This window comes from Petaurus breviceps, unplaced genomic scaffold, assembly GCF_028583685.1.
Source record: "Petaurus breviceps papuanus isolate PSGF00001 unplaced genomic scaffold, PetGlider_PUasm1.0 79, whole genome shotgun sequence".
NCBI lineage: Eukaryota > Metazoa > Chordata > Mammalia > Diprotodontia > Petauridae > Petaurus > Petaurus breviceps.
In genome coordinates, this window is record NW_027186523.1 from 740,815 (window position 1) to 756,926 (window position 16,112).

A 16,112-nucleotide genomic window follows, 5' to 3' on the forward strand; every position below is an offset into this window, starting at 1 on the left:
AACATAATTTATCACATTAAAAACTAAAACATCCAAAACCACATAATCGTTACAACAGATGTAGAGAAGCCTTTCACAAAATACAATGCCTGCTAATTTTTTAAATCTTCCTGAGCCCAGACCCAGCATTCTATCCCCTATGCCACCCAGTAGAAAACTCAAAAATCATCATCATTTCTATGTATCAATAACAAACAAGGAGAAAAGGATAAGAAAAAGAAATCCCATTTAAAATAGCCATAAAATGTTTCTCCCCTCTAGGTTTTCATTGAATGATCTCTCTCCATTTTCTTCCTACCTATCTAACCATTTCTTTGTTGGTTCTGCTTTGCTAAACCTCCATCTATTCCATGTCCAATAACTATAGGTATAACTTTAGAGAGGTGAGGAACCTGCAACCTCAAGGCCACATGTGACCCTCTAGGTCCTCAAGTGCAGCCCTTTGACTAAATCCAAACTTTACAGAACAAATTCCCTTAATAAAAGGATTTGTTCTGTAAAACTTGGACTCAGTCACAAGGATGCACCCAAGCACCTAGAAGGTCTCAAGTTTCCCACCCATGCAGACTCTTTTTCTGGGAATTCTTTTTTTTAATACTCTCTTCCTTTTTATCAAGTCCCATGGGTATCATTATAATGAACTGACTACTTGCTGGACATTTAGAACTGGATGTCCCAAAGACATTTCAAATTCAATGTAATCAAAACATTACTCATTTCTTTTCCCAAAACTTACCACTCTTCCAAACTTCCCTATTACTCCTGAAGACACTATTAGTCCACACACTCAGGCTCAAAACCTCTGTGTCATCCTCAACACCTCACTCTTACTAATCCCACATATCCAATTTACAATTAAAAATTGGTACAACAGTTCCATATAATAATTTGGAATTTTGTAGTTCAGATACTTACTGGCTTGTGACCCTGGGTAAGTCATTTAACCCTGTTTGCTTCAGTTCCCCCATCTATAAAATGAGTTGGAGAAGGAAATAGCAAACAACTCCAGTATCTTTTTTGAGAAAACCCCAAATGGGGTCATGCAGAATCAAACGTGACTGAAAAACAGCTGAACATTGAACAACAAATGCTACTAAATTGAGCAGACATTTTGATTCAGTGATGTCACTACTGGTCACATAATATGTGACAGATAGAAATATATTTATCAAAACATTCATAGCCATACACTTTGTAGAAGCCAAAAAGCTGTAAACAAAGCAAGTACTCATTAATTAAGGAATGGCTGAAAAAGTATTGACACATGACTGCAATGCCATATTACTGCACCACATGAAATTACAAATAAGAATTCAGAGAAAAAAAATCAGAGAGTTCTATATGAAGGGACAAAGAGAAAAAAGCAAAATCAAAAGAACTATGACTACAGTAACAAAAAATATAAACCCTAAAAGAATAGAACTCAGATAAAAGCTGATTATCAATATAGGTTCTGGATGACTAATGATGGAACACATCTCCATAGAAAGGTGTTATACTATGACTGAGAAATGCTACATGATGGTCATTATTTTTTTTTGGAGGGGGAAAGGAAGGGCAATTGGGGTTAAGTGACTTGCCCAAGGTCACGCAGCTTGTAAATGTGTTGAGTGTCTGAGGTCTGATTTGAACTCTAGTCCTCCTGACTCCAGGGCCGGTGTTCTATTAACCGCACTACCTAGCTGCTCGCATCATCATTATTTTTAAAAGTTTTGTTTAACTATTTTTATTTATTATGACGGAAAATATTATAGGGGATTCTTATGAATTAATTATGACATAAAAAGCAAAATGTATCAAAACATTTTAAAGAATTTTTTAAATCTCTTTTCTTAAAAGATGGGTTTTTGGGTCGGCTAGGTGGTGCAGTGAGTAGAGCACCAGCCCTGGACCTAGAGGAGTACATGTGGTCTCAAGGCTGCAGGTTCCCCACCTGTGACATAGATTAGCAATTATCCAGTCTTACTACGAGGCCAGTTCATTTTTTCCCATTCAAAAATTTCCCCATTGACAGCACTTCTGAGTATTCCTTTTCTGTAGTATGTCTAAAGGCTTTTCAGACTCACCATGCCATTCTATTCCCCCTTACCAGATCCTGAACAATGATTGTTTAGAAACTGTAGTATTAACTGTAGTATTGACTCATGAACCCAAAACATCACCAAAAGCATATCGATGTCCAAAAAATGCAGCATTGTTTCAGGGAGAAACTTGAAGCCTATCAAAAGAGCTTTAAACCAATTTGCTTTGTGAAATAAGTTATCTTAAATTATTAATATTTTTGCTTACTGAATAGTCTGCAATTTCACTAATTGGAAATTCCTTTGGATTAGCAAGCATCCTCTTTTAAAAACATAAATATCCCTAGAAAGATGAAAGATTTATTCATATAATTAGGATCAGAAATGGACTGGTGATTTCACTGGCTTAGGGAACTCTAAAAAGTCCATACTTTCTCTGCAATTTATAATCTTAGGATTTTGCCCAGGGCACTAAGAGGTTAAGTAACAGTCCCAAAGTCACACAACCAATATGTGTCAGAAGTGAGATTTGAACCTAGATCTTCCCAGCTTCCAGTCTAGCTTTGTTAATGTTACATAAAGGTAGGTTCAAGCAATATTAATAAACTATAAATAAAAATTTGCAACATTTATGTGAATTAATTCATACAGCTTTCCTCCTAATCCCTGGCTAAGGTATCTTTGGGGGGATAATTGTAGATAATTGTAGACAATTGTAGATAATTGACTCAGAAAACAGAGAATTTGGGATTATGGCACACTTTGGTGGGTAGGGATAGGTGTGAGTAAAGACTGAGAAATTTGGGGTAATATTGTTAACCAAGATGGAAGAGAACATCTTGCTGCCTTTGCTATATCTAGTTGTAGTATCAATTTTTGTGTTTCAAGACTGCTTGAAAATTCTAAGAAAGTTTTATTTAAATTGCTTTCTACATGAGATATTTTCCCTTTGAAGAAGCAGTATGTCAGAGTCAGACTCCAATTGTTCCATTAAGCATCTATACCCCCACCCTATACCCCCTATATCATATCAGTGTGAATCCTCCATTTTTAAATTCAAAATGTGAAAGAAAGGGCTGTAGGAGCTAGGAAAGGGACTAGGAAGATGCAAGCCCTGTTCTAGCTGCCAGGAAAGATGAGGAGAGACATGCTTTCTCTAAGTAACACTTCCTCTCCTCCCAGTATCCAGAGTTCAGACTGGAACTGTTAGTACAGTGTACTTCAATGGATCTGCTGTCTCAGCAATATGATCTTTACCCATGGCACACTAAATATGCCTTTATGGCATAATCCTGGGACTATAGCCACCACATTGTTTCTATGTGGAAAAACATATTTCTTCTTGTAAATGCCTAATTTATCAATGAATTCTGGAACATATCTTGCTCATTAGCTATAACTGCCTCCTTACACCTCCCCATATTCTCTTTTTAAATTTTATTTATTTTATTTTTAATTTATGGAATAAAATGAACATTTCCATAACAGTGAAATTTTTAATAGATGATTGCACATGAAACTACAATCTACTATGCACAACCTGTTATTCCTTTCAAATATACAACACAATTATCATGTAAATTTCTATTTTTCCCTTCTTCATCCCCCCCAAGATAGCTGACATTGGACACAAATAGCTATACAGCATAACATTATTCTATACATATTTCTATTTATCAGTTCTTTCTGTGGATGCAGATAGCATCTTTCTTCACAGGTCCTTTATGGTTAATTTAGGTATTTGTAATATTCAAAATAACTTATTCACTCAAGGTGAATATTAAAACAATATTGCTGTTACTATATACAATGTTCTCTTGCTTCTGCTCATTTCACTCTTCATTATTTCATGCAAGTCCTTCCACGTTTTTCTAAAATCATTGAGCTCATCGTTTCTTATAGTAGAGTAGTATTCCATCACAATCACATACCACAACTTGTTTAGCCATTCCCCAATTGATGGGCTCAATTTCCAGTTCTTTGCCACCACAAAAAGAGGTGCTATAAACGTTTTAGAACATATAGGTTATTTTCCTTTTTCCTTAATTATCTTTGGAAATAGATCAAGTAGTAGTATTGCTGGGTATAGTAGTTTAATAACTCTTGGGACGTAATTCCAGATTGCTTTCCAAAATGGTTGGAACATTTCATAATTCCACCAGCAATGAACTAGTGTCTTATATTTTTCCACATATCCTCCAACATTTGTCACTTACCCCTTCTAATCATTTTAGCCAATCTAATAGGTGTAAAATGATTTCTCAAGGTGGTTTTAATTTGCATTTCTCTAATCAATAATGATTGAGTATTTTTTCACACGACTATAAATTATTTTCATTTCTTTATCGGAAAATTGCCTGTTTATATACTTTGACCATTTATCAACTGGAAAATAACTCATAAGCTCACAGATTTGACAAAATGCTCTTTATATATTTTAGATATGAGACTTTTATCTGACAAACTGTCTATAAAAATATTTTAGATATGAGACTTTTATCTGACAAACTGTCTATAAAAATATTTTCCCAAATTTTCTGCTTTCCTTCTGATCTTGGCTACATTTGTTTTATTTTTACAAAACCTTTTTAATTTAATTCAATCGAAATTATACACTTCATACTTAACTTTGCTCTCCATATTCTTATGGAGTATGCAGGATGAATGAATAAATCTTTTTGAATGACTAAAAATTATCATTATGTATGTCAATCTTTAAACGTGTGCTATGCACATCAGGGATGCTCCCAGAAGCTACTAAACTATTTGTCAGCCCTATACTTAGGCTATAGTGATTTTTTTTCTTTGTAGTTACTTTTATTTTTTTCCATTTCTTCCCTAGCTACAGAATGCCAGTTGTCACTCTGGATGTAGTTTGTGCTTGTAACCCCTCCCCACACACATTTTTCTGCTTCCAGTCTACAACAGGGCAGAAAACCAGATCATCAAGTTTTGGGGGGGGGGGGTTTGAAGGGGGGAAGGTAGGGCAATTGAGGTTAAGTGACTTGCCCAAGGTCACAAGGGTAGTTTTTGTGTTAAGTGTCTGAGGCCGGATTTGAACTCAGGTCCTCCTGACTCCAGGGTCAGTGCTCTATTCACTACACCACCTAGCTGCCCCTTATCATCAAGTTTTTAAAACTGTATCAAAAGAAATAGTAAGTAGGTTTTAAGGGACTCTCCTACAAGTAAGGTACATAAGTTTCACAATGTCTACATTGACTTCACAGTTGTCTGTTTTGCTTACTTGTGAGTTTTCAATCATATCCCTAGGGGCAGCTGGTGGTTCAGTAGATAGAGCACTGGGCCTGAAGTCAGAAAGACCTGAGTTCAAATGTAACCTCTGATACTTAGCAGCTGTGACCCTAGGCAAGTCATGTAATCTCTGTTTGCCTCAGTTTCCTCAACTGTAAAATAGGAACAATGACAGGACCTACTTCACAGAGTGTTGTTGTGAGGATCAAATGAGATAACATTTGTAAAAGTGCTTAGTACAGTGCCTTGCATATAGTAGGGTTTATATAAATGGTTATTTCCTCCCCTCCCAAAATAGTCATCAAACTAGATAGGTCACTTCTGGGTACATGAGATATTATTTTCATATATATGTAGCACTCATTCAAATTTAGGCAGGAACTAGATGCCTTAGATAAGGATGCCTTTTTGTGAATAGAAGCTACTCATTTCTTCAAAACCTTGCTACTTTGGGAATGAGTAGAAGTGGAGATATCTGGGGACAGTAAAGTTTACTCCTTGGGGGCAGGAAAATAAGTATAGAGTACTGATAACTAAGGGATCATTAAGCAAGGGTTTGGGGTAGCACTGTGTATTACCACAAAGAAGAACCCCCACAACTCTTACTTTCAAATAGCAGTGGAAGTGGGGAAAAAAGTCTGGTAGCAAAGACAAATGTGTTTAGATTTCTACAGAATTAATTTTTTAGCTCTACATTTCATTTTACAAAGCTCCGTAGTTAACAGGAGCAATAGGAATTTTTAAGTTTTCTATGATAGGGTCACTTAACTCTTTCATCTTTCTAAAATCATAGGAGTTTTAGAAAACTCACTTTTAATATAGAAAGCATCTATATTTGCCCATTTCTAACTATGATCATCTCTTTACATTAAACCAAGACTTGGGTTTATAAAAATCATTTTTTAAAAAGTAGGCTACTCCTAATGCCTATGATTAATTGGTAATAAAACTTTAAGAGTAAATGGAACAATGAATGAAATAATAAATTACAGTATTTATGAAGAATTTGGAGAAAACTGACTTTAAGTTGTCAAGTTACAAGTCACAAGAAACTACCAAGTTACAGCCTTTAGCTTTTAGAAGTTATCTAATGGGGGCAACTAGGTGGCGCAGTGAATAGAGCACCGGCCCCGGAGTCAGGAGGACCTGAGTTCAAATGCGGCCTCAGACACTTAACACTTAACTAGTTGTGTGACTGTGGGCAAGTCACTTAACCTCAATTGCCCCTCAAAAAAGCAAAGAAAAAAGAAGTTATCTAATGTCTGTTCCTATGGAAGAATATTAGTCATTGTTTATATGTCATTGAAAGAGTACTGCTCTAAAAGGCAAGAGTACAGTATCCTAACCTAGAGTAGCCTCTGTCAGGCTATAGAATAAACCTTTCCCCACTGGCTGTGTGGGTCGCTTAACATCTATGGGTCTCTGTTGTCTCTTCTGTAAAATAGGGATAGTTGTTCTTAACCTGACTAAAGGTATGACCTTTAGACCAAATGACTTCTAAAATCTACTTTCTGCTATATAATCTATTATTCTTTTACAGCATCAAATTCTTAAATAACCATTATCATTCTCAAGAGTTAAACAGATAAATTCATTCTCTGAAATTATAGAGTAGTATTAAAATCCATGTCTATTCATTAATAAAATTTCTAAGCAATATGGTTAATACCAAGCATATTCTAATGTTAAGACAGTTTATATTATAGAGAAAAATGGAACCACCCTCTCCTGCAAAGAGTATTACTCTGATACCTCCTCATAGAGTAAAGGTTATCAAATTATCCTGGGTCATCAAAAGCTATGCCAAAAGAACACAAGTTCTGGCAGATTTCCATCATTCTACAAAGACCTCTAGGATGGGTAAGTACAGAGAATCTCATCACCAGTGGGCTTGTGTGGTGTCTCCTCCATTAGATCATAAACTCCCTGAGGGCAGGCACTGTCTTTTGTCTCGAACTTACTGTATCCCTAGAACTACTATGCCTGGCACACAGCAGTCACTTAAAAAAATGTTTACTGCTTGACTGGCTAGAAACATTGGGCTGAATTCTTTGGCCTTATAAAATAAAAACAATACAAAGTAGCACTCAATCCTATGTGACCTCTTTTCGCTTCTTCAGTAACACTAAAAGAATGCTGAGTTGAAGCATAACCATTCTGGAAGGATGTCCATGTTCCAGTTTGGTTTTGCAAGGGATAGTGGTGATGAGAGAAGTAAGTGGTGCAGACTGCCAAACGTCTACTTACTTAGGTCAGTGAAGCCTTCCTGTGGGATCAGGATCATAACTTGGCACAAATATTATTATTGCAAGCCCTGTGAATAACGGTGAATAGGAAAATAGCTCATTTCATTTTAAGGGCTAGAAGAGAATACAGATCATATCCAAAGGAAAGCTTGGCCACAGAGGGACAGAATAGGTGGTGGTAAGAAAGCCAGGATACCAACTGTTACTGGAGAGTCAACTTGAAGTAAAGGGACTTTAGCCACTTTGTAGTAGAGTTTCCCAAAAGTGCATGAAGTCTGAATTGTTGAATTAGCTACAATCTCATAGCTATAGCGACCTTGCTGCTGCTCATAGTCTAGGAAGAACATGATCTAACTGTGTCCTTTTGGTGGGATGTCTTGAATGGGTGGTCCCACAACCAAGTTATCCTTAACCTAGTACTGTCTCCCGGCTGCTGTCTTTATAAAATACTGTTCATCTTTTTTCTGAACTGCCACTTTCAACATTGGAAAATAAGCCAAACAGCAAATTTAGTTTGGAGGGAAAATTAAAGATGAGATAGCAGATAGTTTCTTGGGAACCATTTCAAGAGGTTTATATTCACCAATACTACCTTGTGCCACTTAATTAAGCAATGTTAACTCTAAATATTAACAATGGATGCTAAACTCCAGTCAAAAAGATGGATTGGGGGGAGTAAGTGTGAGGTTACTCTTGGATACATGTACTGGGTGATCCTGTAATATAATGTCCTCCTCTTGGAATTAAATATGTTTACATAAGTACTCCAGGAAGTATGCCAGAATGGCCCAAACCCCAAAATATTTAGTCAATCCTACAACAGCTGTATCCCGGCAGTTAGGCTTGCCTCAGCAACAAGGAATAACTTTCTTTAATGACCCTCTGATTATTTATATCAAGTAAGGCATAAAATAGACAGATACACTCATGAAAGGTGTTTGCCACTGTAAAGGAGGTGGTCCAGGAAGAAAGACTCCTTCTTTGTATCCAGGTCCTCCAGATTCTGTTGTTTGTGATTAATATACGTCAAAAGCCCAGGAATATTGAAGTCTCTTAAAGGAGATCCATAATCACTCAATACTGTTTGGCTTAACTATATATACTCAGAAAAGCAAGTGAATGTAGAATGCCTTTTGTCTTGACTAAGGTATGTAGTTTGATACACCAACTACAAGAGTCATCTGTGTATGCGTATATATAAAGCATAACGAGTCAAGCCTGAACTGAAGGAGAAGAGTAGGCTAGATTACCCTTGGAAGCCTCCAAAGTTATTTCGATGACTCCATACTTCTTTGTGAAACAAAGGCCAGTGTTCTTCTAGTTGTTACTGCAAATGGTTGCAAATCATGGAACCCTGCCTTCTCCAAAGACCTGATGCTGAGGATCACTCAAACGGCATTGGTGAAGCACACAATGGGCAGGTTTCAACATGTTACAGATGCAGAAGAATACATGAAAAAGTAGATTAAAAGATGTCGTACAATTTATTTCAATTCAAAAATTTACTACGACCTTACTTTGTATCAGGCACTGGGCTAGGCACTGGGGTTAAGACATATTAAACATGGGGCAGCTAGGTGGCACAGTGAATACAGCACCAGCCCTGGAGTCAGGAGTACCTGAGTTCAAAGCCGACCTTAGACATTTAATACTTACTAGCCATGTGACTTTGGGCAAGTCACTTAATCCCAATTACCCTGCCCATCCCCCTCCAAAAAGCAAAAAAAAAAAAAAACACACACACAAATTAAACAGTCACTACTATTAAAGAGCTTACATTCTCCTGGGGAAAAGCAACATGTACACAAATAAGTAAATATAAAATATATATGAAATAAATACAAAGTGATTTTGGAAAGGGATACTAATAAATAGCTAAGGGAATCAGGAAAGGCATTTTCTGGGATATTAATACTTGAGCTGAAGTTTGACGTGATATAGGAATTCCAAGAAGTAGAGCTAAAGAGGAATTATATGCCAATAATAGAGGCCAGTCCATTCAAGGGTACAAAGTTTGAAAATGGTATGTGTCATACAGTGCCTAAATTAGAGTGGTTGTAGTGTGAATGGAAAGAAAGAGAAAAATAATGAGATGTTGTAGACTTAGAATCAATAAAGGTTTGGGGACTGATTAGATATGAAGGGAATGCAAGTAAAAGTGAGAAGTAAAGGATGGCTCTTTTCATTTCGAATGTAGAGGACTGGAAAGAAGGTGACACCCTTGACAGAAATGGGGAAGTTAGGAAGAAGAGCAAGTAGGCCAGTAATATGATGAAAGGAAAGGAGAACCAGGGTCTTCACTGATAGCTTCATAATGTCCATGTTAAGAAAAATGCAAGGAAGGCCCCCAGAATTTTAGAAGGATCTCCTACAGTGAAGCAAAGATGTAAAGTTGCATAGAATGTGGAAGCACAGATGGGCTGCACTCTATATCATTGGAAGGAATATCCACATTGATGAGAACAGATTCACTGGAGTACTGGAGTAGAAAACCACATGATACCAGCTTTCCTTTACACACACTCTTTGTTCCTTTTAATTTGTTCAACATCAGCTTCCATAAACACTGTGTTGTTTTTTTTTTTTAATTTCCCTTGTCTTAGGTTTCTCAGTTTGTACAAGGCTATAATGAGAAGGAATAAAAAACCCAGCAGCTATTTTCCTCTGGCCATCAGTTTCTCCCAAATTATGAGCAGAAAATATGGTCGAGTATGGGTTAAAAGGGTTATAATCCGCAAGTTAAAAAAGTGGCATGCCAGTGAAATCACATATCCTCAAAAGACTGAAATATTGACTCAGAAGTCATAAAGGAGGTTAGCATGGGCAAAGAATTTTCTACCAAAAATAAGAGAGCAAGGTAAATTAGTAAAGTGGTCAACCCAGTTTGGTAATATTGAAAAGTGGCCTAAAGGGGCAGGTAGGTGGCTCAGTGAATAGAGCACTGGCCCTGGAGCCAGGAAGACCTGAGTTCAAATCCGACCTCAGACACTTAACACTTATTAGCTGTGTGAGCTTAGGCAAGTCACTTAACCCCAATTGCCCTGCCCTCCCCCCTCCAAAAAGCAAAAAAAAAAAGAAAGAAAGAAAGAAAGAAAAGTGGCCTACAATTGTAAGATATCCCAAAATAGTTTTGCCTTTTTTTTTTTAAAGCAATCGGGCTTAAGTAACTTGCTCAAGGTTACATGGCCAGTTATTTCTGGGTGTGGTGCTAAGTATCTGAGCCCAGATTTGATCCCCAGGTCATCCCGACACTGGAGCCGGTGCTCTTACTCGCTGTGCTACCTGGCCACCCCAATAGGTTTGTCCTGACAGTGGGAAGAATAATCTTAGAAATTAACTAATGATGTTATTATTAGATGCATATAGCAAAAATAAATCTATAATATTCCAAGATAATTATGTAGCATTTCCTTTTTAGTGATATATCTTTATCAAATGAATATCAAATACCTGAAAAAAGCATATAGCATATCTTTCTCTTCCATTGTTTATCAATATGATAAACATTGTATATATGTGTATATATACATGTACATATACATGCATGCATACATAAGTATGAAGACCATAAAATTCCCAATTTAAGTAAAAGTAAATTTTCCATGATATTAGTACTCCTCCCTGGCATTCTATTACACATGGTCTGTCTTCCATTTAGAAAGAAAATCTGCTCAAACTTTACAATAATCAATTCCAGTATTAAAAGCAGTGAATTAAATAACTGAAATGCAATTTTGTTGCTAAACATTGAGCTTTTTAAAAACTCTGCTAACTCGATAAGTATGTTTTTTATTATTATTTTAAATGATGTCACTCCTTTTAGAGCTCCTTTACAAACTTCTCCAAACTTCATTAGTATATGGCTTCCAAATCACATACAATCTACCCAGGTCACAATTGTTCAGTTATTTTCACTTCAAGTGTAATATGTATATGGAATTATACATTATATTTTTAACTGAGGTAACTGTTTTTTATGGAAGCAGTTACTACAATATAAAGTTTAAGAAGTTATTCTTTACTCATAAACATAACTAAAGATAGTCTAGGATTACAGAAAAACAAATGTTCCATGTTTTACCATACTACTTACTCTATTACATCCTCAAACTTCACTAGTTTCTATTTACCTCCTAGATCAAATATAAAGTCCTCTTTGGAACATTTAAAGCTCTTCATGACCTGGCCCCTTCTTACCTTTTCAATCTTCTTAACCTCCACTCCCCTCTATGTAACTCTATGATCCAGACATACTGCTCTGGACCTGCTGTGGCTCCAGCTCTATTTCTCATCTCCATGCCTTTGCCCAGGCGATTTCCCCTGCCTGGAATGCTCACCCTCCTCACTTCTACCTCTTAGTTTCCCAGTCTTCTTTCAAGATTCAGCTCAAATCTCACCTTCTGTAGGAGGCCTTTCCCTGTCCCCCAGATGCTTCCCTGTCCCCTGTTTCTTCCCTCTGAAATTACCATTCATCTTTCATGTAGGTATCTTGTATATGTATATGTCTTGTACATACATAAATATATATGTACCTAGTTATTTTCATGTTTATCTTTCCCACTAGACTGTGAGATCTTGAGGAAGGCAGTTTTTGCCTTTCTGTGCATCCCCAGTGAACAGCACAGTCCCTGCCAGATAGTAAGCACTTAATAATTCTTGTTGGCAATCTCTAAAAGATTTTTCTATTACTCCTTTTGAACTAAAAAGGTTTTTATAATTCAAAAACAATAAAAAAATCATTAATCAATTCCTTACATCAGTTGAAACCAGAGATAAAGAATCTGCCATAGAGAAAATGCCATTTGTGAATTTGCAGGTTATAAGTTTGTTTTTTTTTTTTATTGTAACTATTAAAACATTAAGGGTTCTACAAATTCTTAAATAAGTTTGGGTAGGAGTAATATTCATTTTAAACATGATTTCATGACTGCCCCCCCAAAATGCCCCTTTCATTTTATATATGATTTATGCTGTTTTGCCCTGACATAAATGGTCTGCTATGTTTCTGACCTTCATTCTTAGAGACCAAGAGCCATAGAGGGGGATGCAAACCAGAGCAAGGCTAGAAAAGAAATGTAAATAGTCCTAAATGTATAATGTAAAAGAATTTTAAAGTGACACATGGAAAGAGGAACATACTATCCAGGTTCATTTGAAATGTACATCTTCTCCAACCCCCAAAAGCTACTACAATAGGAATTTAGCACTGACTTCAGCCTTAATCTCTTCCTGAGCCCTTGGAGAAAGGGTCACACTTAGTATGTTTCTTAACCCAACTTGCCTACTACCAACCTAAATCAGACATGCACAACAACATTGCACAGATTTTCATTTATTGGATTCCCTCTGTGTCTCTGAATCAATTTGAAGTGAAATTATTGAAGTGATGAGGAAACTGAAACTTAACTATTTCTCATCTTTGGATTTCCTATCTACCTTTCTGAATAGTGAGATCCTTACCAAAATGAAGCACATTCTTTCTTTTTCAAGACAAGATTCAGTTTGTGAGTAATAAAATGCTTGGAGGAGGAGCGGCAGGGAATGAAGGTTGACTGAAAAAAAAGAAGTCTTCTATCTGGAGGGTCTGGCTGGCTGACAGCTTTGAGGAAGGATTCAATTGCCCAAGCCCTCTCAATGCCCATTTCCATCACCATTTTCATATGTATCTATTTCTTCCAAAGGGTTTACCGGATGACTGACCTCTGGAGAAACATTTCATCCTTCTCATTCTCAAAGGGTAGAGAAGATACAACATTCAAGAGTCAAGAACTCCTTTTTCATAACAAGTTTACAAGGCAAGTTACCCAGGCCTCCCCCACCCTACCAGGGAAGAAGAGGCAATGACAACCTCTTTAAGCATGACTTTAGGAAATCTGATGATGATGATGACCTGACAAATATTGAGGGATTCCCTACATACAATAAGTGTCCTTGAAGATCCCTACTGTAAGGGGTGGGGAGTGGATAGGGACCAAGGTCACAAAGTCTGAGGGAAAGGATTGTGGTTGTGTACTGGGGGGAGGGGGAGGGAAGAGAAGGGGGGTAGACAGAAGAATAAGGAAGACTGAAGAGAGTGATTTCCCAAGAAGGGATGTACAGTGTAGGCAGAGCCTACTTGAAAGATTACAGTAGTAGTAGGCGCCTGCCGTCCTCTGTGTGCCAGAGAGAAAGAGAAGAGAAATGAACCTGGGTACCTGAAGTCTCTAGCTGCAGTCTGGTTTCTCCTCCATGCCTTGCCCTGCTGCAGCACCCCGTTCACAATCTCCTTCTCGTTGGGCAGCCGGTACACTGGGAAGACGTAAAGCCAGCAGAGAACAAAGACGCCCAAGGCACTAGCTCCCATTGGCAGTCGGGTCCGGGGACACTTACACGCCAATACTGCCATAGTCCCTCTCCAAGTCTGTCTCCGGGCCCGGCTGCTGTCGCTTATGCTTAGCGCAATCATGGTGTTGCAGTGGTCTGAGCTGCAGCGCAGATATTGAACTGAAATCCGAAATTCAAAGCGCTCCCATGCAATGCAACTCTCTCTCTCTCTCTCTCTCTCTCTCTCTCTCTCTCTCTCTCCCTCTCCCTCTCTTTCTCTCCCTCCCCCTCTCCCTCTCTCTCTTTCTCTCTCTTCCTCTCCCGCTCCTGCTCTTTTTCTCCCCGCTCTCCCTCTCCGGTTTTCCTTCTCTCAGGGACACACACCACAAAATCGCGTCTTCTGCCGCTGCTGTTCCAATGGTGGTGCAAAGGCTTTTAATTCGCAACTTTCAAATAAATTCCCTCCTTTTAGCGAAAGAGGCAGAAGAGCAAGCCATCAGCTATGGCCATTGTAGCTTCCCCTGGAGAAGAAAGGGACCCCCGTCTCCCTCCAGAAGTCAGGAGATCCAGGGACCGCGGGTCTTTCCAGTTGACTCTGCTGCATCACGATCGTTCTCGGTTTGGGTACAAGCAAAAGGTTCTTTTCCTCAGTTACTTGCTTTCCGGACTTCTCCCCTGCCCCTTTCTCCCCGCCAAATGGGGAAAAAAAAAAAAAAAGAAAAAAAAAGCTCCTTCGCCTTCGTTGCCTCTGAGCTTTTCCTGTGCCTGAAAGCCGAAGCTGCTGCTGCCGCCGCGGCAGCTGCTTGAAAGGAAAAGAGAACTAACACTGCGGCCAGTCCTTGTAAATTTCCAGGTCGAGCCGGGACCGCTAGTTATCCCACCATTGGCTTCTCCACCTCCCCAAGAAAATAAAAGAAGTCTCTCTCCAATTAATTCAGCAGAGAAGCACAGGCACCCTGTGCACCCAGGGCATCTCAGACAAACGCACCGTGATTGGTGGAAATCAAGGTCGTCTTCTCCACCCTCCCTCACCCCTCCGCTTGCAAAATTTCTCTTTGACCCTTTGATCAGCGTATCAGATCAGCTAGGCTAGAACTAGCATGTCTATCATCTGCTCGTGTCTCCCAGGATAGATACAAACAGTAAAGATAAAACACCAAAACAATGAGTGCGTCAAAGGACTAGACAGATTCGACACCCCTTGCTTCCCCTCACCCTCCCACTCCCACCCCCACAACCACATATACACCCTTTCCCGAATCTTAGACACGCAGCTGGAGTTCCTGGGCTCTGGCACCCTCGGTACCTCTCTTTTACTAACTGACTGGTTATTCCTCAGCAAAGGGGAGAATGCAAGAGTAACGGAGATTCATACCCCCATCTTTTCCATCTCCTAACCGGTCCAGACAAGCTAGCGCCCGCGCACACGCGCGCGCGCACACACACAAACGCACAGATGATTCATGTACACAGATTCTCCTCCTCTAAGCACTGCAGGGAAAGACACAGCCGGCATCCAAAAGTGACTACAGCTGGAATCCATGCTGGCAGAACCTGGGACATCACAGATAAGGTCTCAATTGTCTGCAAGGCTTTTTAAATGCATGCTACTTTTTATTTGTTAGGAGTTTTCCTTGCTAATAGTAACCTCAGAATCACTACCTAAGGTTTCAGACCATTGACCCTATCATAGCCAATGACCCTAAAATACAAAGCTCTTGTGTTTTCAGGGGCGGCCTTTTTAGAACCTCCTGGTGGTAACCCTTTGTTTATTTATTTTTCATTTCCATAAGGTATACTGAGGGAACTAAGTTTAATATATATATATAATGGGGAGCACCTTCTGAAGATTTAAAAGTGCCTTTTGTACTACTTTCCTGGTCAGGGTCTGTCTATAGGAGACGATCTTAAGCAAAATGCTTCCTAATATTTAAAGTAATGTTCAAATTATTTTGACTAGACTATCATGTTGGTTTGAGTATCATTAGAAGTACAAAATGTATTGTGCCTGATACATTAACAATCACCTTAAGGCTGGTTAATTTGCATATTATTGACAATTACTCCTGAGGTATCTAGGCTGTAGTGCCTAAGTTCAGGAACCCAGTTAAGACCTGTCTGTCAGCTCTTTGCCTTCATTCCTTTGATAAATGATCAGATTGATTCTGCTCCTGTTCCTGGACCCCTATCCTGCCAGGTTAGGGTACCCACTCTTCCTGAGGACCAGTCAGGGTGGTCTTGCAGTTAACCTGGGCAAGTCATTGAATGTCTGAGTGACCTGAAGTGACTC

The 16,112-nt window shown here is 38.6% G+C and overlaps 1 protein-coding gene across 1 annotated transcript in view; it reads right to left on the reverse strand.

Moving 5' to 3' along the window:
- Positions 1-15,135, reverse strand: part of LOC138175778 (alpha-N-acetylneuraminide alpha-2,8-sialyltransferase) — a 135,732-nt gene extending 120,597 nt beyond the window's left edge. Inside the window, exons 1-2 of the mRNA XM_069106242.1 lie at positions 14,207-15,135; positions 13,714-13,983 (exon numbers count right to left, since the gene is read on the reverse strand). Coding sequence (XP_068962343.1) covers positions 13,714-13,964 — 251 coding nt within the window. The 5' untranslated portion in view covers positions 13,965-13,983; positions 14,207-15,135. The remainder of the gene's footprint in view (positions 1-13,713; positions 13,984-14,206) is intronic.
- Between the last annotated feature and the right edge of the window lie 977 nt (positions 15,136-16,112).